Here is a 23337-nt window from a genome sequence, read left to right on the forward strand (position 1 = left end):
AAAGGGATGGAGTGTTTGGGGCCTGAAGAGGTTACAGTAGCTTCAGAGAAAACTGAAACCCTGACTTAGGGGGAGGGATTAGTTAAATGGGGAGGCAAAGATAAGTCCTCTATGAGAAGAAACTGTCAAGTTGCATCTTCTGTTCATCAAAGGGGAAACCTGAAGTAAAGCCAAAGCAAATAAAGAGGCCCTAGGAACAGACGGAGAGGCCAGCTACAAAGACTCTTGGGAATCAGGAAGGACTCTGAGAGGCAGGTGATTCCACGGGACGAGTGGGGTGCGTGGGTGAAGGCCGCGGGCTTCTCAGGAAAAATATGGGGTGTTGCCAGGGCTTTGAGGGGCAGGTCAAAACGTGAAGTGACCGGGACAGAACCCGGGGTTGGAAAAATGGAGAAAAAGGACAAGCTGTCAAGGATGCTGGAGATAAAGGGAGGGCCACAGGGCTAGGAGAGAAGGACTGGGTAATGCAAGAGGACCCGCTACGGGAACAGGGGATGTGGAGAACACCGGGAGGGCACACGGACAGCGGACAGAGGGAGGGCCCGGCAAGCACTGACTTTCCCGCAGCACGAAGAGGTCCGTCTGCTTGTCGGAGTTGAGGTCCCCGAAGGCCGCCAGGGTGCCCCAGGCCTCAGCCCCAAAGAGTTCGGCCGTGACGTTGTGCAGCGCTCGTGCCGGGACCGGCCCGACTCCCAGCAGTGCGAGCCCCGCAAGGAGCGGCGCCAGCAGCGCCCAGGAGCTCGGCAGCCGGCCCGCCGCCGCCATGGCAGCCCCTTGGCCCCCGCCCGCCGGCCCAGCGCCGCGCTTGACGGCAGCCGCAAAGCACCGCGCGGCCGACCAAGACAGAAAGCACGCAGCCTTGAGGCGCTTTCGAGCCGCAGTCGACTCTCCACGCCTTCTCGCGACAAGGGCTGCCCCTCTGACGATAGGGAAGCGTGGAGCTGGGGTGAAGCGCGCCTTCGCGCTCACTTCCGGCCGGCGCGCCTCTCGACAGTGTCGCGCGGGGGGGCGGGGCCGGGCGGGTGGTGCACACAGGCGTCCCCCAGGGTTTTTGCCAATTCAGTGGCCACTGCGCGATGGCCGGGGCGGCGGGGCTCATGGCTGATGTGAGCTGGAAGGTCTTGGAGCGAAGAGCCCGGGCCAAGCGCTCAGGTTTGGCGGGCTGGGGCGCCGCTCCCTATCCCCCGCACAGTGGGTGGTGCCTCCCCTTAAGCACCTTGGGCGGGAGGGAGGTGGGGGTCCTGGGATCGAACCTGTTGGATGTGTTTTTCTCCCTAGAAAGTCGGCGGCGGCCCTGCCTTTGCTCCTGATGTGCACCCCGCCCCCAGCAAAAAAAAAAAAAAAAGAAAAAAGAAAAAAACAGGTGGCGGCCCTCCCGTCTAGTTTTGTTTCTCTCCCGATCTATTCCTTATTTCCTCTCAGAAAGTAGCGGCTACACGACTTCTCATGGAGTCTTGCCCCTAGAAATCAGGCGGCGACACATAACTGGGAAAGGGACTGTGGCTTCCCTATGTATATTCTATCCACAAAAGTCAAAGAGCTTCAGTTTTAGACTTTGACCCTAAAAAGGTGGCGACTGCTCGTTGCCTTATTTCATACTTCCCTTTTATATTCCCATTAGTTTTAAGCTGTAGCCAGATATCTGTGTGACAGATATTGATGGAGTCGGTGGCTGGGGCCACAAAGTAAGTCATATTGAGCATACTTAGGGCCCAGAATGAAGTGAGCCCCTTCCCTGGACAAGTGGCCTTTAGGACCTGTACTTTCCTTTCATGGTTTTGGGAACCCAAGGCTGTAGAGGTCAGAGGATGCCAACAGTGCATGTGTCCTGAACTGACTTGTTCAAATTGCAAAGTCAGGACTTTAAATTAGCACTTGTGGCTGATAGCTTCTCCAAGATCTGAGAATGAAACTTACCAAGTTTCTCACTGACTAAATGTAATATTTTTTTAAATGTCATATTCTTTTTTTTTTTTTTTTAACGTTGCTGGGGATTGAACTCCGAGCCTTTTTGCACATGAGGCAAGCAGTCTACCAAATGAGCTATATCCCCAGCCCTAGATATAGTCTTGATCAAAAAGTGCACCCTTAAAGCTGGAGAGTTGGTGGATGGCGAGTCTTCCACTAAGGAAACTATGTATCATTATTGAGGGATGGAAAAGATATTGTCCAGGAAAATTAAATCTGCATTTGCATTAATATCAAGCAGGGTTTTCTTGTGTTTTTTTTTGTTTGTTTGTTTGTTTTGTTTTTTCCTCCATATTATGTTTTGAACTTTGCTCATTTAATGAAGTTCTTAGTTATCTGTTGTGTACCCTGACTTTTTTTTTCCTTTAAAACACATAGAAAGTGTTTTATTTCATCAACCATCTTTGTTGCCCATTAAATTGTTTTTAAATGTTAATTTGTACATTTATTTACTTAACGTTATAAAAAAACTCAAAAGGTATGAGAGAATTTTTAGAAAAGGAGTCGCCAGTACATTTTAGAGTCAATACAATAATTTGAAGTAGTCTAAAGTATTTTTGTTTCATGTTTCTTTAAGTGGTTTTTTTTTTTTTTAATGTCATGTGGAAATACTGAGTTGGCTATTAACTATGTGGTTATCTGGGCTATAAGAAGTGTTAACAAATTGGTTATGTCTGGACAAAGAATAATCAGAGTTTTCTCACAGGGAATCGAGCATTGCCCCCAGCATTTATTTTTGCAGTATTTTTCTTTTCTTTTAATAAGCACATGGATTTTATTTTCTTTAGTCTTTACTTTGTTTTTTCTTAAATACATGTTATAACAATAAGCTTTTGAAAACCTTATTTTTCTTTTAAATGAGAAAAACATTTGTTTTATGTAACTTGTTGAATGCAGTTAAATGCTTAAATCCAGTTTCATGTAGAAAGTAGTTAAGTATATAGTATTAATTTTGGATGTTCCTACACGTTTACTTGGTTGAGTTAAAAGACAAAACAGTTGAAGCTAGTCCTCCAAATTAGCTGTTTTAAGTTTTATATTCTTTTAACTGTATGAAGTATAGATGATAAAACTTCTCAGTGAATCACTTACTTCTTGGGTTGTTAGAAACAACTTGATTGTGACTTTTAGAAGAATGTATAAATAGTTTTATTTGAAAGTTGAACTAACCTGCTTCTGGTATAGACTGCTCTGCAGAATTCTAAGCATTGTTACATAGTAGCATAATTATTTTACTGCACAATTAACCATGCTACTCTTATGTAATGTGTAATAAATGAATATTATTTTTCCTGCCTCGTCTTTATAAGCAAATGTAATTTATCAAACAAAGGAAATAAAATTTTCAAGTCATAAAAGAGAAAATAAAATTATATAATGATCCTCAATTATTGCCTTTTGTTGTGCACTGCATCATGTTAATAACTGCTCACACTGCTTTCAATTAATCTAATGCTGATTGCTTCTAACCTTCACTAAACAGTTTTAAAATTGCTGTAATGTAGCCTGCGACACTTATTATTAGAGTCAACAATTTGAAATGGCCAACTCACCTGGTGCAGTCGTCTCTTCACCAGCTTTCTTAAGGTCTGGTAAGTGTGTAGACCCTGAAAGGGTCACTTGGTAATTTCAAATACCTTTATTTTTAAAGGTTGTTGTCACCATATATCATTTTGGTTTTATTTCCTCTTTGGTGGGCCCAAACCTAAGCACCATTTCAGCTAGGCTTAGGCTCATATTAGCATTGTGTTTTAAATGAGGCCTGTTGTGGTTTTGTGGTGTAGGGCTTGAGAAGGGCAGAGTAGAAGTCCTGCCCTGACACTTGGCAAGCTCTTTGTCTAAGGGCAGTTCCTTAGTGCCTGGGAACCTCAATAGTCAAATGGGTACATAGTATAGCTTCTTAAATGACTTTTTGTCTTCTTACGTAATGAAAGCAACTTTCATAAATCAGAAATTTTGGATCAACACCCCACATGTGTCTACTCATTATCAACTCCCTATGAAGTAGGTATTTTTATTTCATAGATCTTATCACAGATAGGAATTGATTTGTCCTGAGACTATTGTTTCAGAATTATGCTTTGTACTCCATCCCATGGTTTCTTGGTGTAAGGGCTAGAGGAGTTGTTGGTACAGTGGCTTCTTAGAGTGTTGTGCTGAGAGCTGATTGAAAGCTTCAGAATCAGCTTCCCAGATGAGTGCATATGATTTTGAAAACAATTTTAAGGTAACTTATGGCCCCAGGAGTGAATACATATGGATTCTGATTAGGAACCTAGTCCTTTGGATGCTGGCAGTCTTACTTTACTTTTTTTTTTAAGTACCAGGTTGTTTTCCATCTTGGCTTTCCCTCTAATAGTTAGGTTTTCGGCATTAGCAAAGTCAGGGGGAAACAGAATGCTAAAGATATGCTTTTGTACAGCAATAGTTCTTATAATCAAGAATTATTCTTTGACATTACATAGAGTGTTTGAAGGCAGTATAGAAGAAGCTTTTCCAGTACCATCTTATGAAATTTAAATTGAATGCACTAAGAAACAAAATAGAAAATAGCAAACTTCAGTGTTATAATCCATGTTAAAGAATCATTAATATAGTAAGACTATAAATACTTAAAAATTTTATCTGTTAATAATTATATAAAGTGTTCAGATATATCATTTATTTACTTATTTAGAAATACTGCATTTATATTGGAAATGATTTGCTTTCCCTTATTGTACCTTGGACATTATAATTATAGGAGATTGTTTTATTGCATGTTTTCATCTAATAAGCTTTTTTTTATAATTTTTTTTTTTTTTAGTTGTAGATGGACACAATAATGTAGCTGATTATTTCATGTATTTTAACCTTCCTTATTCTTTCTGGATATGTTTCTACTCTTTTTTCTTTTGGAGGTACTGGGGATTGAGCCACATCCCCAGCCCTGTTTTGTATTTTATTAGAGACAGGGTCTCACTGAGTTGCTTAGCACCTCACTTTTGCTTAGGCTGGCTTTGAACTCGCAATCCTCCTGTCTCAGCCTCTCGAGCCACTGGGATTACAGGCGTGTGCCACGGTGCCTGCCTGTTTCTACTTTTTATGGAATTTAGTGTGAATTCTGCATTTTTATTTCTATGTGTGCATATAAGAGTTATGCTCTGACTGCTAATGCATTAGTATGTATAGTGGTTGAATGTAATTTGTTTTGACTGCTTAAAACGAAAGAGAGATCTTGATATCCAGGGTTTTCTCTAAAGAAGCTTGGGGAAAAAATAAAGAACATTTGAAAAAAAATGTACAAGACAATGAATTCATAAAGAAATGCAAAAGCCAAAAGAAATTAATTATTAGGGAAGGAATATGGTATCCAATACCCCAGATTGCTTCCATTTCTTCAGTGGCTACTACAGAATTCAGTATATTACTTTAACTGAGTTGGTTAGCTATAGCAATCACTTTGGCTTTGCTACAGGTGATTATAATAGTGATGATACCATAGTGAAGAGAAATGAAACAGCTTGTTATTTTTTCTTTAGTAATTTATGAGAAAATAACCTAATAAATTATTCCTTTGTGAAATGAATCATCACTTTTCTGTATCTTGCTGAGTGTATCGGCATCCAATAAGCGGGTTTCAATGTGACTTGAAAACAGGTTTGAGACTTCTGGAATCTGGTGGATTAGAGCCCTCTAATGAAGTCCTAATGAAAGAGTATATGGTTTCTGGCTCTGCTGTTTACTACCTGTTTGATCTTGAGCAAGTTACTTTAATCTTTGGAGACTCAGTTCACTTTATTACTTTCTAAAAAACAAACAAACAAAAAAACGGGATAATAAAACCCAACTGGAGAGATTATTGTGAGGATTAAAGAAGATATTAAATGCAAAGCATTTTGATATTTAGTAGCTGCTCATACATTCTAGTTTTTTTCTTTCCTAAAACTATGTCTTTTACAATATTGCTTTTTTTAAATTTTAAGAGTAAGGTCTTACACATACACATGGTTACTTATCTCTTTCTCATTTTGAGATTTATTCTTAAATTAGCCATTTGATTAAGAAAACCTGTCTTGCTAAATTATAATTAGCTTGAATCAGGTTACCCAGAATTGATAGAGCTGTGTTATTTAATGGATCATTCCATCTTAGAAATTCTGAGTCCACGTCATTTTTGTCAATCCACTATGACTCTAAAAACATTGTTTCTGACAATTTCTATAGAAATTCCTGTTAGATAGCAAGTAGAGCAGTTGTTATTTTATATATAGTCAGAAGATTTTTGTCTTATGTGGAGTATGTAATGAGCTCCCTTCATGTAGGGTGGAATTTTCAGAAGTACTTATAAATTTTATTCTACTGGGAGCTCTGATTTCTTCTTACTAGGTCTTGCCCTGTAATCTTATAAGATTTAGGAAATGGAAACCGTATGATATCGCTTAACTCCCTTGGCATGAATCTCATTGACCTTAAAGCTTACTCTTTCTGTGTCATTATGCTCAGCAAAGATGATACTTCAGATTTCATAAGTGAAACGGTTACATGAAGAGCACAACAACCTGTCTCACTGTTTTAGATTGTTACCTACTCACATTGTGTATTCTAAAAGCTATTTTCCTCTTGCTGTTTTTTTTTTTCCTTCAGTCTTCTGTGAAATCAGAGAAAGAGAAGAAATCTCCAGAATTCCTGATTCAGATCCATGTGCCCACTGAGCATTTCCAAGTGGGCATATGTTGAGTATCTCAAATATAACCTGGCCAAAACAGGACTATTTTCCCAACCACATTTCTTATTAAATGTTTTCTGTCTTGTTAAACTAAACCATTATTTTTCCAGCTGCTCAAGATAAATATGTAAGAATTAGTTCTCTCTTTTCTCCACCTAATTTGTTCAGTTCACCAGGAAATGTTTTCAACTTCATCTCTAAAATGTGTACCAAATCTTTCCATTTTCTCCAACCTTCATAGTCCAGGCCTCTCTCATGTCTGGTCTATACTATAAAAATATCTTGTTTTCCTATATCCATATTCTTGCCTCATTAAATGCTTAAACCCAGAAGTAAGAAGGCTCTTAAAAAAAATTTAAGTCACATCATGTCATTTTCTTTTTAAAATCTTATCTTCTTAGCATAAAATCCATAATCCCTTCCCTTAGATGGCAGAGCCCCAAGTGAGCTAACTCTTTCCCTAATTCTTTCCACTTCAGCTGATTCTCATCCTTAATTTACAGTCTCATTTTCCTTTTAGCTCATTGTAGTAGCTATTTTCTCTGGTGAGTTTTCTCTTCTGCTATTTGGCTAACTTATTCCTTCTTTTTGTCTTTTAGGTTCTCAGAAGGATCTTTCCTTTCCAATCTATGTCCAGACGTTCCTCTGCAGTATACTTCTTGCTGTTTTCATATTTTTTTCTTTCTTAAATTTTCTGTCCACTAGAATATAAACTGTAAGAGAGCAGAGATGTCATCATTTTTGTTCACTGCTGTATCCCTAAAGGACAGAAGAGTACTTGAAACATAATTAATGTTCATTAAATCAGAAATTCTTATTATCATGCCTGAGTTCCTACTGCCCTTTTTGAAAGACAATGTCACAAGGTGATTAGTAGGTAGACTTTAGATCACTGGGCTCAAGTATCAGTACTGATATATACAAAAAAGTGTAAAGGTGCTTTTGCACCTAATTTTCCTCATTATACACTGTAAATAAACACATAGTTCTTTTGTGAAGATGAAATAATGTCTATGAAGTATTTGCTGGTAGGGCTACTGGTACTAATAATAGCAATAATGATTATTGTGTTGATAATAGCTGTGACAACCACTTAAGCAGCTAATAATAAATATTATTAATATATGACAAACAGTATTTTAAGTGTTTTACACTTAAATCTCACAACAATTCTGTGCTGTAGGTAATACTGCTGTCTGCTTTTGAAAAAAAAATCAACACATGGAGGAGTAATGTAGCTCCTTTAACATGAGTAGTAGAGCTAGGATTCAAACTCTGAAAGAGACTCTGCTTCTAACCACTCCTGCCTTTTCTCTCTTCATCTTTGATCATGCCCAGAACTTCATAAAAAATGGCAGTGATTACTACTTGCTCTTGGTAATGTTCACTGTTTTCTCATTCATTTCAGATTAGCTAGGATTATTAGACCTCTCAGATCTCATAGAAATTTTGCACTATAGGTTCTCCTCAATTTACAATGGTGTTATATCCTCATAAACTCATTGTAAATTGAAAATGTTGTACATCTTATCTCTTTCTTTGTAAATTGTTATGAACTATAGTTGCCCTACTATGCTATAGAACATTAGAACTTATTTCTCCTATCTAACTGTATTTTGGAACTTATTATCCTATCTCCATCTAGTCTTCTACCATCTACTCTTTGTAGCATCTAGTGACCACTATTTTTTTCTGTTTCTATGAACTCCTCTTTTTTAAGCTTCTACATAAGAACATGCACTATCTCTCTGTGCCTCACTTATTTTACTTAACATAATGTCCTCCAGATCCATCCATGTTACTACAGTTGACAGGACTTCATTCTATTTTGTGGCTGCAGGAGGGTGGCTAACTGTCTTCTGAGGCAATGGCAGGTGATGTTACTCAGGGTAGATTGCCAGGCTGCTTTCTGGGACCAAGCATAGGTGACCAAGTGTAGACACAAGGCTGTTTTGTGGGGCCAGGGCTAGTTGCATAGTGTGGAAGAGGCCACCAGGCAACCTTTAGTGTTCATATTAGGGTGGACAGGACTACCTGGCATCCTCATTGTGGTTACTAGTGGGTTGATGCCTCCACTGTGTTGGTTTGCAAGACCAGGAGGGCTTTGACAGCTGAGTGGTTTGGAATAGCTGCCCTGCTGCTTTACCAGATCTTGGGATGGGCCTGCTTTAAAGATTAAGTTGTGCAGAAGGAACCTAAGTGGGGGAGGGGACAACATGGTCTGTTTTTTTTTTTTTTCCCCCTGGGGCAGTGTAGTGGTGTGTGTTCCCTGGCAGTTTCCCAGACTGCCTACTGTGATGGCAGTAGGCTTCTCCAACAGCAAATACTTCAGGATTTCCCTGACATTAGTAAGGATTGCTGGGGGCCTCCTGCTTATCTTTCCCCACAGTGAAATTCCCTTTTGGTTCCCTCTCACCTGGAGAGATGAAATGTATTTAGTTTTGTTTGTAAGGCCAGTTCGAGTCTCCCTGCTCCTTGAAGTCTCCAGGATATCCCTATGGAACTCTGGCACTCCACCTTAAATCCTCTAGGGGAATAGTAGTTGTTCATTTGTTTTGGTCATTTGTTGTTCATTTGTTCATTTGTTGTGGAGAGAAGTGTACTCTAGTACCTCTAGTCAACCATCTTGCTCCATCAAAGACTGGTATTTTTGTTTACATGCAGTTTCTTTTTGCCCTGGATTCCTTCAGTTGTTTCCTGCCTATAGTCATTACCTCCCACTGGACCACCTCTATAGTTAACACAACCTACAAGTTGCTGCCTGTTTCTTTCTAAAATGAAGAACTGACCCTGTTATTTCCTTGATTAACACCACTTATCAACTTCCTGTTTCTTGCAGGATTGGGTTGGGATCTTTAAGGAAGGTCTCTCTGCAAATGACATTTCAGCTGAAGGAGGAAATGAATGAAGGGAGAAGAGGAGATGAGTGTTCTAGGATAGGATGTTGAAGCTAAACAACTGTTGTGGGCAAAGAATGGGTAAGAGAGCAGGGATTGTAAAGAGCAGGGCCTTGGGAATCTTGAAGATATTTAGGTTTTATTATAAGTGGAGTTGAATGATCTGATTAATATTTATGAAAATTATCTGGCTACTATGTAAAAAATGGACTGGAAGGTGGTGAGAAGACAGGGAACAGACTTATGACAGAAACCATTTCTTAAATATGTTTATGTTGAACATGTAACGCAGTGCACAGTGCTGGCATATGGCGATACTCTGTCCATTCTTGATAATGAAGGACATAATGAAGATGCAGATATTGATAGTGATTCAGAAAATGTGACATTGGTTATGCACATGACCCTATTTCCCATTTATAACATAACTTTTAGAATGCAGCCCATTTAACATAGGAAGGTTTTCTGTAAAATCTTAGTTAACTATTTTCTATAATTGTAGTAATCCTTGTCCATACTTTTTTTAAAAAAAATTTATTGGTGTACTTTAATTATACAAAAAAATAGGATTCCTTGTGATATATTTGTACCTGTACACAACATAATTTGGTCTTTGCCCACATTACTTCCTTTACCCTCACCTCCCCTTTCTAGTCTCCTTCCTCTACTTGAATGGCATCCCTTCTATTTTTTTTTAAGTGACTGTCAAGCATTATTCTTGTTTTTTTTTCAAAATGTTTTTTAGTTGTCGCAGGACCTTTATTTATTTATATGTGGTGCTGAGAAACTAACCCAGTCTCTCACACATGCTAGGCAAGCACTCTACTACTGAGCTACAAGCCTAGCCCTGTTTCTTCTATTTTTATGAGAGACCTTTTTCTCTCACTTTTTTTCCCCTCTAGCTTTGACATATGAAAGAAAACATACAACCCTTGACTTTCTGAGACTGGCTGATTTCATCTATAGATGGTCCAGCGACAACTAAAAAACATTTTTGAAAAAAAAGAATAATGTTTGACAGTCACTTAAAAAATAGAAGGGATGCCATTCAAGTTGAGGAAGAAGATTAGAGAGAGAGGTTAGGTGAGGGTAAAGATAAGTAATGGTGAATGAAATTGATTTCATATTTGGCTTCTGTGAATTCTGCTGCTACATGGGTATGCATGTATTTCTATAAAATGCTAATGTTAGTTCCTCTAGATAAGTACTGAGGAGTGATAGAGGTGGGTCATATAGTGGTTTCAAACCTAGTTGATAAACGTCCATACTGATTTACATAGTGGTTGAAGTAACTTACAGTCCCACCAAGAGTATATAAGAATTTCTTTTTTCTTGCATACTTACCAGCATTTATTATTATTTGTACTGATGATTCAACATGGAGTGAGATGAAATCTTAATGTAGTTTCAGTTTGCATTTCCCAGATTACTAAAGATGTTGGACATTTTGTCATGTATTTTTTTGTTGGCTATTTATATATCTTCTCTGAAGAATTGCCTATTTCTTTCTTTTTTATTTGCCCATTTATGAATTGAGTTCTTTGGACTTTTTTTGGTGTTTTTTGAATGTTTTATATATTCTGATTATTGATCCTCTCTTGGAACAGTAGCTGGCAAAAATTTTATCCCCTTCTATTGGCTCTCTTTTCATACACTTAATTGTTTCCTTTTTTATACAGAAGCTTTTTAACTTAGTGCCATCCCATTCTTCATGGAGAAGCAGTTGCCTGAAGATAAAATACAGGGATTTATTTCTAGTACCTCTATTGTATTCTTTTGGTCTGTGTATCTCTTTTATGTCAACATCATGTTGTTTTGGTCACAGTTGCTTTGTAGTATATCTTGAAATCTCATATTGTGACATCTTCAGCTTTACTCTTTTTACTCATTATTGTTTTGGCTTTTGGGGGTCTTTTGTTTCCATGTGAATTTTAGGAATTTTTTTTCTAGTTCTGTGAGGGAGGTCATTGTTATTTTGATGGAGAATGCATTGAATCTGAGGATTTTTTTGGGTAGCATGGCTATTTTAGTGATATTAATTCTGTCAATCCATGAACATGGGCAATCTTTCCATCTTTTTAGTATCTTTTTCAATTTCTCCAACATTTTATAATTTTCATTTTAGAGATTTTTTTATACTCTTAGTTTTATTTCTAGATATTTTATTTTTTAAGTGGCTATTGTAAATTAGAGTGTTTATTTCTTTGCAGGGTGTCATTATTAGTATATAGAAAAGCTACTGATTTTCATATGCTGATTTTGTATCCTGCCACTTTACAGAGTCAAAGAGTCTTCTGATTAAATTTTTTAGGTTTCTCCATGTGTAGAATAATATATGCAAACAGATAATTTTACTTCCTCCTCCTCCTGTTGTTGTTGTTGTTTTTGCCGTGCAGGTGATTTGACCTCATGCATGCCAGGCAAGCACTGTACCATTGAGCCACATCCCCAGACCAACTTTCTCCTTTTCCATTTATATGCCTGTACTTCTTTCTCTTGCCTAATTGTTCTGGCTAAAATTTCTATTACTACATTATGAGAATAGTGAGAATGTATACCCTTGTTTTGTTTTATTCCTGATCTTAGAGGAAATGTTTTTGGTTTTTCCTCATTCAATATGGTATGGGCTATGGGTTTGTAATATATACTTTTATTATGTTGAGGCATGATCCTTCAAGGCCTAATTTATTCAGAGCTTTTATTATGAAGAGATGTTGAATTTTATCAAAGGGTTTGTATTTGTTTATTGAGATGATCACATGACTTTTATCCATGGTTCTATTATGTGCTATATTGCATTTATTATTTGTGTATGTGGAACCAACCATCTTCACATTCCTGGAATGAAGTCAACTTGATCATGTTGTATTATCTTTATAATGTGCCATTTAATTCAATTTGCAAGTATTTTCTTTAGGATTTTTATATATAAAATTTAAAAAGTTTTAAAAGTGTTTCACTTTGTTGTCAGGAACCTTATGCCATTTATATGGCTCTCCTTTCTGGCCATTTTTAAAGTGAGTTGTTTGGCCTGGAGATGTGACAAAGAAGTTACCAAAGAAGCATGAGGCTGTGGAGTCAATTCGCAGCACACCCCTCCAATTTCCCCCTCACAAACACAAAAGTAAAAATAAAAAAGAAGGAAGGAAAGAAAGAAGAGGGAGGAAGTGAGGGGGAAAAGAAAGAAAAGAGATCCAAGTTTTAATGACTCATAACTGAAGTTTCCAAGTATTTAGGCCCTAATCATGGAGATGAACATTCATACTATTATTTGGATTATAGATCAATTCTTATTGGTAAAGATGTGAATGGGAACTGGGAAAGACAGGCAAAGATTCTGGGATTGAACAGTTGAGATTTTGAAAGTCCTTTATCATGTATATTTTAGCTTCCTGGTATGTTTTGAAAACATATTCCTATCACGTGCTTTATTTATATATTCACTGCTGAGCCACAACTCCAGCGCCTGGTTAACATGAACCTTTAAGTTTGTTGTAAATAACTGATGATTGGTACACATTATTTAATCATTAATATGTCAAGAAAGTTGGCTTCTCATGGCCTCATTTGGGAGACTTGTTTTTTCTACAGAGTTTTGAGCTTACAGGGCAACTTTTTTATTTATATGTATATATAAAATTTACATCCAAAATTTTAATGTCATCTGATTAGGATGACCTTATTTCATCTTTTAAAATTTTTTCTCTGTCTTCTATATGTTCCCTTTATGAATTTTCATCTGTGCAAATAAATGACATTTGTGTAGTTCTGACTCTTCGAAAATGAAGGGCAAGAAACTAAGCCTCTAAGTTTACTGTGACCTTTGATTTAAATTTTTTTTTTGTTTTGTTTATTTGTTTTGAGGTAATGGGATTGAGCCCTGGGCCTGGCAAGTGCTCTACCTCAGTCCTGTTTGTTTATATTTTGAAATAGGGTCTTGAAAGTTGCCCAAGGTTGCTCTTGAGTTTGTAACTCAATGCCCCAGGTTCCTGAGTAAATGGAGTTATAGGCATGTATCACCATACCCAGTGTAAGTGTTGCACTGTTAAGTATTTACTGATGTATTTTGAAGATGAAAATTTTGACATATTTCAAGTAATATTCTGTCTCTACTAGTCTCTGTGTGTTTGCCTTTCTCGTGTATTCTTATTACATTTTCATTTTCTCCCAATAGTTAATCAGATCTTTGCTGTCTAATAGATCTTGCTATCTTAATGTAGGTGACCTTATTATTTCCTTCTTTCTTGAGCAAAAATGTTGAACAGCAGAGCATTCTATGGCCAAATGATTCCCAAACCTACCACTGTTAGACTCGGACTAGTTTGGTGCTAAGGATTTGATTAAGTGGCCTCATGTGGAAATATGTAGTGAGAAACCTTTGCCACATGTAGGAAATAGAGCCTTGCTCCACTGGCTGGCCTTTTTCTGAACTCAGCAAACTTTCATGTTTTCAAATAACATTTAAAAATGTATCATTTTTTTAAAATGTTATTTAAAAATCTTGTCCAAACATAATTGTATTTGATATTGTTGCAAGTACTGTTAGAGACCATTAATCATTTTCTATTATGTTTTTCCTGCTTTGATGGGAATTTTTTCCATTCAAATGAAAGAAAATTGAAATTAAATTAAAAACCTTTAAAAATACTGCTTATATATGTATGTTAATTTAACTTTCACTTGTGTTAAACAGTTTTTGAGTGGTCTGCTGATAACAAGGGAGTTTCCATGCTAAATATTTTCAATATAGTCATTTTTAAAAAGATCTTTTTTAAAAAAATTATATATTTGTAGGGTAATTATCTTTGCTTTGTAAAATCTTTTTATATGAGTTTTTATCTGTTGTTTATATCAGTTCAGAGATCCTCTTGTTTGGTTATGTTATCTTGTTTTCATGGAAATGCACAATGAAGCCCAATTAATTTGTTATACCCACTTAATTCCAGTACTCACTAGACTTGTAGCTTTGATGATAATCATCTGCTCAGTGACCGAAAGGATTAAAAAAAGTGCTATCCAGATGTAAACTTAATTATTTTAATTTGAAGGAATAAAAAACTGAGGATTAGAATTTATCAGTGGACTTTTCCTACTATTTTACTGTATGATATTGACATTTGTACCTAAATCTAGACTAAATTTAAGCCTTTCGTTTTTATGCTATATTTAAAATGTTTCTTGACTATTTATTCCTTTGGCATCCCTGCAATTATTGTCTTAAATCAGTGCCAAAAATGATTATATTGACCAAAATTGGAATCTTGTGCCTAGGACTTAAAACCTTTCTGAGAATCCTTTACTAGTGCAGACTTAATCTTTCTAAAGTTTGTATTATATGACATCCCATTGGCTCTCCATTATCTAAAGGATAAAATGCACCCCTAAAATCTTGTTGAGAGCCACAGTTAAATCGGAATGACTGGCATTTTGCCAGAGGGAATGGTTTAAAGGTGACACTGCTCTGGGAATAGGGCGGCTCCAGGATTAGGGCAGATTCTGCTGGGAATAGGGTGGCTCTGGGATTAGGGTGGATCCTGCTGCCTTGGCCGCCAGCTACTTTGGATTTCTGGTTGAGTTCTTGCGGGTTCCCAGAGAATTGGCCTGTGGAGCCAGGTGGAGGGAGTGTGTTCCCGGGAAGTGTGTGTAGAGTGCCGGTGAGAGTTTGGGAATAAAGAGTTGCTGTTTGAACCTATAAGACTTTGTGGCTGCTTGGTTATTTGTGCCCAGCCAGACTGAGTCAAAATCTGCTATTCCACATCTCCCATTGTTAGACTTCTGGATCTCTTTCCATCTTCCTTTCCTACTTAGATTCTCTGCTGCAGCATCATTAATCTATCTGTAGCTCCCAGATCATTCTTTCTGAGTTCTGTGTCTTTATCATGAGATTCTGTCTGTATTAAGTAGCCTTTCTCTGTAAATTCAGTTATTCTATTCCAGTGATCTCTTGTCTTCACATATTTTTTGACAACTTCCTTCTCTGCATCTTAGGTTTCAATTAATTGCTCTACCAGTTCCCATGGCACTTCATACATGCTTCTTTTACCTCTGATATCACTGCATTGCTATTGGCTAACTGTATATTTGTCTCCTTTAGTAGGCCATGAAATCCTTCAGGTCAGGGTCTAGATCTGTTGCAGTTTTGTGTTAATGGTGCTTGTTATAAGGCTTAGTGTAAGGGACTCAAAGATAGATAAGGGTAAAAGTTCAATGAATTAAGGAATCATGCTATATGAATTGATGCAGTTTGTACAGAATGAAATTTTCTGCTCTATTGTCTAATTATTTTAATTTTTTATTTGGTGAGTTTATTTTCCTGAATTTTTTGAATGAGAACATATTTATAGTGAAAAAATATTTCTCCCATTTGGAGAAGAAGCTTCAGAATTAAGGTTCAAGAAACAAATATAAGATATTAAGCAAAATAATGACTAAAGTGTATAATAACTTTAGGACTTGGTGAAAGCACTCTTGACCTCTCTCTTAAACTGTGGACCATATCTCCATGGCCAAAATGCATGCCTCTGTTGACTTTTTCCCTGTGCTTAAAAATAGTCACCATGCACTGGGTTTTTCTTTCCCTGCAGGGAGAATCGAAGAAGTCACATAGATTAGATTATTCATCCATTTGAAAAAGTTAAAATTCTGTTTATGTGTTTGTATTCAGTCTTGTGTATTGATAATTGCCTATAAGTGTGGATTTCTTAGGTGAGTTATACTAGAAAAAAGTAATATCTTTGTCCAGGACAAATAGACCAAAATAATGAATGTAAATTTTAAAAATATATCAAACCTGTGAACGGGAAGACAGGAGATTTTGTTTCTGGTATTGGTTCTGCTTTTACCTAGCTCTGAATTCTTCAGCAAATTGTGGATTTCTTTGATAAAACAAGGGTCTTAGACCAGATGCTTGTTACATTCATTTCTGCTTTAAAATATTAGGACAATAATTATTGACTGTCAGGAGAGTCAGGGGAGAGTGTATGGTTAGGGTTTTATAGCCTAGGGTAGGTGGATATATGGGAGATTTTGCAAGATGGGGAACTGGTTGGGATTGTGCAGAGTTGAGTTGATGAGGTGATTTGTCTTTGGATTTGTCTGTACAACAATGCAATATCTTTGAAGCAAGCTGTTCTGGTTGGTTGTGGTCTGACTTACTTGGGATTGTATAGTTGCATTGTCCTTATAAAACTAAGCAGTTAATTTGATTTTGATCTTCAACTTCTTTAACACCTTTTATTCTTTTTTTCTTTCCTCTCCTCATGTCTCTCATTTTTTATCAGAAGAAATATTACCTTTGTAGAGTCCTGGATCACCTTAAAATTCAGATTCTAGGAGAGGACCTGAGAATCTGCAAATCCTAATAAGCTCCCAGGCAAACACTTTATTACTGATGGTTGTCTTACCCTTTGTGGAGTAAAAGTCTATGTATAGCACTGTATTTATTCTTCTCTGTCTTGTAATTTAACTATAGACCTTAGGCTCTAAAGTGTTTCATGTCCCCAATCTTGAACTTAATCTTGGATAAATATGTCATTATTTGCATCCCTTTTCTTTTTTTTTTTTTAATATTTATTTTTCAGTTTTCGGCGGACACAACATCTTTGTTTGTATGTGGTGCTGAAGATCCAACCCGGGACACAGCATGCCAGGCGAGTGTGTTACTGCTTGAGTCACATCCCCAGCCTCTGCATCCCTTTTCTTATTGGGTACAACCCCACAGTTACTAAATACAACTTGAATGTTTCTTGCAGTCAGTGTCCACCAATATGATTCTCTGCTTCTGATGGTTCGCTGGTCTACTCCAGTGCCTGATTTAGATTTACATGGCTCACATCCTTTTACCCAACTGAACCCAGTTTAGGGTGTCTATGTTTTAAACCATGGCTGTACATGAATAACATAAGTTGAATGTGATGTGACTGTACATCACATCTCTTTCCTGTGTCTTCATCACACAAGCCCATGATTACAGTAATTAAATTTAGTGATCCCTTCTATGTTCAGAGCCCCATGCAGTTCCCTTTTCAGATGGGAAGTCTGTGAAGTGTAATGTCTTACCTCCAAATTCAGGGAGTTGCCTAGCCAATTGAGTGAAAATGAGAGGCATTTTCAGCAGTAGAAGTTAAGGTGATCCTCAACTTCCACAGTCCAGTTTCTTTTTCCACAAGTATTCCTTTGAGAAACTGAAGTGCTGATTGCTTAAAAAGTCTTTTGGGGGCCTCTTGGTAGTAGAGGTGGGTAGGATTCCTTTTAACTTCTTTTATGTCTCATGTAACTTATTTAAAACAAAATGATGCCAGTCAATACTGGTTTGGGAAGACGTTTTTCTGTAAGAGATTCACCAGTCTTATAAAATGAACATAAAAATTAGGGTAGATGGTAATTTTCTTTGAAAAGTAAAAGCAGCAGCAAGTAGCCTTCAGATCAGCTACAAAACACTTAACAAGTTCAAGAGTGATTTTCATTATAGTTTCATGTTATAGAAATAGTTTAGTGTCATTTGCAATAGTATAAGCTGAATACCTTAAATATTCATTCATGACTCTATTTTTCTTTTTAATTTTTTGCTATGATAGAATCCCTATAACTAAATTACAATGCAAATTAAAGCAGAATTTTAATAGATTCAGTGTTCACCCGGAATCACATTCTTGCAGTTTTATATTGCATAAAAAACTAATAGTCTATAAAAATATGGCAGAGTTAAGCTACACACAGAAGAGACATGAAACATTTAAGCCAAACTAGATCCTCTGAATAGTGTATTGTGTGATGAATTAGAACTTAAAGAATGTCTATTTTAGTATTCTAGTTCTCTAATTTTAAATGTATGTATAAAAAGTGAATTAATTTACATTTTAATATCTACATTATACAATGTGTAATGGTCACAGCAGACTAGTTACATTTCTATCTCTTTAAACTTATTTATTTAATAATTTAAAATTTTTAATTGAGACATTAAAACATAAAAATTTTGCATATTCTCAGTACCATGTGATGTTTCAGTCATTCTGCACTTCTTAATGAGAGACTTGTTTTCACTTGCCAAAATCTTGACTTTGCTTTGTGTCTTCCTTTTCTGTTGACTGTTGGCTGTAGCTAGATTTAGAGGATGTTAGTAACTTGTTAGTGAAATTAAGGTTAGCTCTGAATAATCATTCTTCAGAAATCATTTTGGTTATAAATTTTGCTTGAAGATCTGTTAGTATCATCCCTGTGTAGTACAGGGTCATATTTTAGTGGAACTTTCCTCCCTCTTTCATGCTTCTGTGAGTTTTGTTAGACAAAGTGCTTATAGCTCCTATACTAACCCAGGCTGCTTTAATATCACATTTATTCCACTTAATTATCTTTTTCTCTTTCTTAAAAATTACCAGTTATTTGATTTGCTGATTTAAGAATCATTATGTGGGCCATCCATCCTTGCACTGAACAGAAAGAATCTGATGTTAACTTGACAAAGCTAATTAATCAAAGAGTTCTTGATTTCCAATTTTGTGCCCCGTCTTGTCCTGAGTGTAAGAGATGACAGAGTATAAGGTGGGGAAGGAAGGACAGTTAGTATTTGATATGCATGCTGTTTTAAATAAATGTTTTACTTAAAATATTTTAACTTTCACACCTACCCCATGAGGTTATATAATTTCTCCCCACTTTTCAGTTGAGAAGTCCTCGCTCAGGTAGAGCCAAGGTCCTGAAAGTTACTAAATGATTTGGCTGTGATTGTAGCCCAGTTTTTTTTTTTTTTTCTTTTCAAAACTCAAAATGTTCTTTCCATAGCCTGTTAGGTATTAAGACAATCTTCCTCAAGGAATTTGTGATTGAAATTTACTTGATTGAAACTTAGAATAATCTTATTCACCTAAAAGTGAAAATTGGCTTGTAAAATACGTGACTTGGGTTCTGTAGAAGAAATCTTGAAATAGCTAATGATTGTGTGGTAAGTGGGTTTTTGAAAAAGGCAGTTCCTTATAATAGACCTTCAGCACAGCATTGGAACAAATTGTTAAAGACTAAAGGTTAAAGTGAAGTAGAGTCTAGGAAAGATGAATGCCATCTCTTCCCTGCTTTGTTTGGTCTGTGTTCTACTTCACTGTATTTCGAGGTGAGGAAAATTAACTAGCTATTAGTTACCTATAGTTTGGATCTGGAATTTCCCTCAAAGGCCCATGTATTAAAGGCTTGGTCACCAGCCTGTGATGCTGTTGGGAGATATAACCTTTGGTAGGTTGAACCTAGTGGAAGGAATTTGGGTCATTAGGAAACTGCCCTTGAAGAGGATGTTAGGACACTGATATCTTCCTCAGTCTTTGCTTCCTGCCCATCAGGAGGTGAACAGGCCTCCTTAGTTATATGCCCCCTCCATTATGTCCTGTGCCAGCACAGGCCCAAAGCAACAGGGTCAATTGTACCTTGATTGAAAGCCAAAATAAACCTTTCCTTCTTTTAAACTGATTGATTATGTCAGGCTTTTAATACAGCAACAGAAACTTGATTGATAAACCTACAAACTTTATACTGTCTTTCAGAAGTATTTCTACTTTTATTTTGTTTATGAACATTTTAATTTATGGCCAGTTTATTATACAGTACAAGTGAACCTAAACTATTTTGCTAATTCATAGCTTATAGTGTTTTTTCTAAATATTAGTATTCAAGGCTTCCTCTTATCATATCTACTCTACAATATATCAGGACAATTTTTAATTAGTAGTAATACCATTCATATTTAATGCACTGTTGAATTTTGCCAAGACAAGAATATAGAATAGGCATCATCAAAGTATAAATGATAAATGGAAATGGTTCAAGTCCATTTTTTTGAAGTGCCAAATGACTTGAAAGTGTTATTTCTGTGGAATAAAATAGGACACAGCAAAATGCCTTCATCACAGTTTTATCACTACGATAACAGAAGACATAATAAAATTAAATAGTTCTTATAAAGATTGAGGATGCTTTATAGTAAAGTTCTTTTCCTTTCCATGTAATTCAGTTAATAGTGAACTAAGACTATCATTTAAGTCTTAGAAGTTTGGAATTTAAATTATTCACCTATAAGTATGAAATAATGACCTTTAGTTTCTCTTGCAAAATCTTATATGTGCAGATTTCATTATTCTTTATAAAGCAATCCACTTATAAGGCTACATGTGTATATTCTAGTGATGGTGCCATTGTTCAAATCATTTTTTAATCATCTCCTTTTGTGATTTCACTCATATCCCTTTTTATAAGCAATAGAAAAACAGAATAGGATAGATGAATAGAAGAGAATAAGTTGAATTTATTGTCACAGTTTACTTATTAATGAGAGTCTTACTTCATCTGCCTTGACTAATCAGCTTATTCATTGCAGCTGATTCTTAGAAACTTTTGGCAATGTTCAGACATTAGAAGATGGTAATTTTATTTGTTCAATAAATATTTGTTAAGCACTCACTGTGTGCCAGCCCCTTTTGGCACCAGGGTTAATACAATGAATAAAACAATCATGATTGAGAACATTAAATAACTTTTTATACTTCTGAATGCATTTTTTTCCTCAAAAGGAGTTCTAAAAACTTTTGGAAGATTAAAGTTGTTGGAACGTGACTTTGACCTCACAGAAATCATGCAAAATCATAATACATTATGGGGAGGTACTCGACTGGACTATAAATAAGAGAAGAAAATGAAATAGCTAATTGAGTGATTGGTATTCATAAGGTCAACACGTGAAACATCAACTGGATTTAATATCCTTAAATAGATTTTATGGGCCATGCTCCTTCTCTAAAGGTCACTGTAAGAACTTAATACCTTTTTATTAAAAATAAAATGGGAATGGTGGAATGGCCTTTTCACATCTTATTTGGATAAGTTGAATTGGCAAATTTTACTTCCTTTTTATAAAATTCTGTTATTCATATTTGTCAGTTCATACTTTATGTTTAAAATGTTTCTTACCCAGCTTATTGTCTTCCATAGAGAACATGCAATTAAAATCTTGAAGGCTCAAATTAACTCTAATAATAGAGTCATTAAGTAAGTAGAAGAAGGTATGTGAGTATATACACATATACATATTTTGAAGCAGTCTACTGTTTAAGGCAGAAAATGAAAGCATGAATTAAGGACTCTTAACTCTTCTCAGTAAAGCATTTTTTTTGTGATGCTTTATAGTATAAGGAAAGGAACACTCCAACAGTTCTCTTTAGACAGCCCTGTGTTCAAATTTAGACTGCCATTTATTAACTTCTGTGTGCCTCAAGCTAATAACAATCTCAGAGCTTGGTAAGAATTTTGAAATGGGATCATGTATATAAAATATCTTGTATAATATATAGTGGATAGGCATGAGATTTCCCATTTTAAAAAATTACTCAAGTATTGATAAATATCTTATTATATACTATTTAAATATAAATATATGGAGTAAAAATCCCACTCTTCTTAAATAACTTTTTCTACAGAAATTGCGCAAAATCATAATACATTATGGGGAGGTACTCTACTGGACTATAAATAAGAGAAAAAAATGAAATAGCTAATTGAGTGATTGGTATTCATAAGGTCAATATGTGAAACATCATGGGAATGGTGGAATGGCCTTTTCACATCTTATTTGGATAAGCTGAATTGGCAAATTTTACTTCCTTTTTATAAAATTGTGTTATTTATATTTGCCAGTTCATACTTTATGTTTAAAATGTTTCTTACCCAGCTTATTCTCTTCTATAGACAACATGCAATTGAAATCTTGAAGGCTCAAATTAACTCTAGTGGATTTAATATCCTTAAATAGATTTTAGTGATAATCATTTTTAACAATTTTTCGTGTATCCTTCTGGGCTGTTGAATGTACTTAGTTATCTGTACATTTGCAAACATTATACAGAGTTATTATTGCTTAGTTTTGCAACACATGGGGCCAAGCTGTACATATCTTACTCTATAATATTATACATTTTCACAGTTTTTTGATCTTTCATGATATTACATATACATCTATTGCATTCCTTTAGCCATTTTATGGTACTTCATTGAAGAGAGAAGTATAATAATTTATTATTCCCCTATTGAAGATGTGCTCTTTATTGTTTTAAATTTCTGTGCATGGTGGAATTAAATAGAAAAGAAAATGAGTTTAAGCTTTTTTTCTCAAGTCATCTGTAGTATATTGAAATTATTTAACTCTAAAAGTTAACATGCTTTCATTGTAAAGTGAATAAGATGAGTTTTCTAATTTGTCTAATTGTAGAAATCTTGCTGAGGAGATATACTTCATCATTAAATCAGAGATGTCAGTGGAGAAGTAGGACAGGACGTAACTTCTGAGAATAAATTTATAAACAGGATATCAAGTTCTTGAAGTGTATTTTTGTTAGCGTCTCTCCTTTTCCCTCTTTCCTACCAAAGGTTTAAGGTCCCCTACTGTGTTACTGAATACACATGTTATTGATCAGCTTCCAATGCAGCATGCAGATAACACACTAAGATAATAGTGAAAATCAAATGAATTGTGAGAAGAGCTGTCATTAAGGTATTTACTAAAAGTTTTTAGAATACAGATGATTGTGGGATTTCAAGAAGACCTCCCCATAATCATGTAACTCTCTCAATTTAATAAATATTCCTTCTGAACTTAATATGTGCCAGCATTAGGGATACAAATTTGAGGATGTAGTAATTTGTTCCTTCTCTTGCAATGTTCTTCTAGTTTATATCAGTGGAAGAACAAAGGAGAATTTTAAAATGAACTGCTCCTCTGAAGTTAGT

The 23337-nt window shown here is 35.9% G+C and overlaps 2 protein-coding genes across 4 annotated transcripts in view; one reads left to right on the forward strand and one right to left on the reverse strand.

Moving 5' to 3' along the window:
* The window catches only part of Itfg1 (integrin alpha FG-GAP repeat containing 1), a 270277-nt gene extending 269361 nt beyond the window's left edge, over positions 1–916 (reverse strand). Inside the window, exon 1 of the mRNA XM_026406884.2 lies at positions 558–916. Coding sequence (XP_026262669.2) covers positions 558–765 — 208 coding nt within the window. The 5' untranslated portion in view covers positions 766–916. The remainder of the gene's footprint in view (positions 1–557) is intronic.
* A 130-nt stretch (positions 917–1046) lies between these two features.
* Phkb (phosphorylase kinase regulatory subunit beta) overlaps positions 1047–23337 on the forward strand; it is a 220070-nt gene continuing 197779 nt past the window's right edge. For 2 of the 3 annotated variants that reach the window (XM_026406881.2, XM_026406882.2), the window contains exon 1: positions 1047–1152. In XM_026406881.2, coding sequence (XP_026262666.2) covers positions 1077–1152 — 76 coding nt within the window. In that variant the 5' untranslated portion in view covers positions 1047–1076. Of the gene's footprint in view, positions 1153–17153; positions 17223–23337 lie in introns of those variants that run through there. The other variant, XM_026406883.2, reaches the window with a different exon arrangement.

Source organism: Urocitellus parryii, chromosome 15 (assembly GCF_045843805.1).
Source record: "Urocitellus parryii isolate mUroPar1 chromosome 15, mUroPar1.hap1, whole genome shotgun sequence".
NCBI lineage: Eukaryota > Metazoa > Chordata > Mammalia > Rodentia > Sciuridae > Urocitellus > Urocitellus parryii.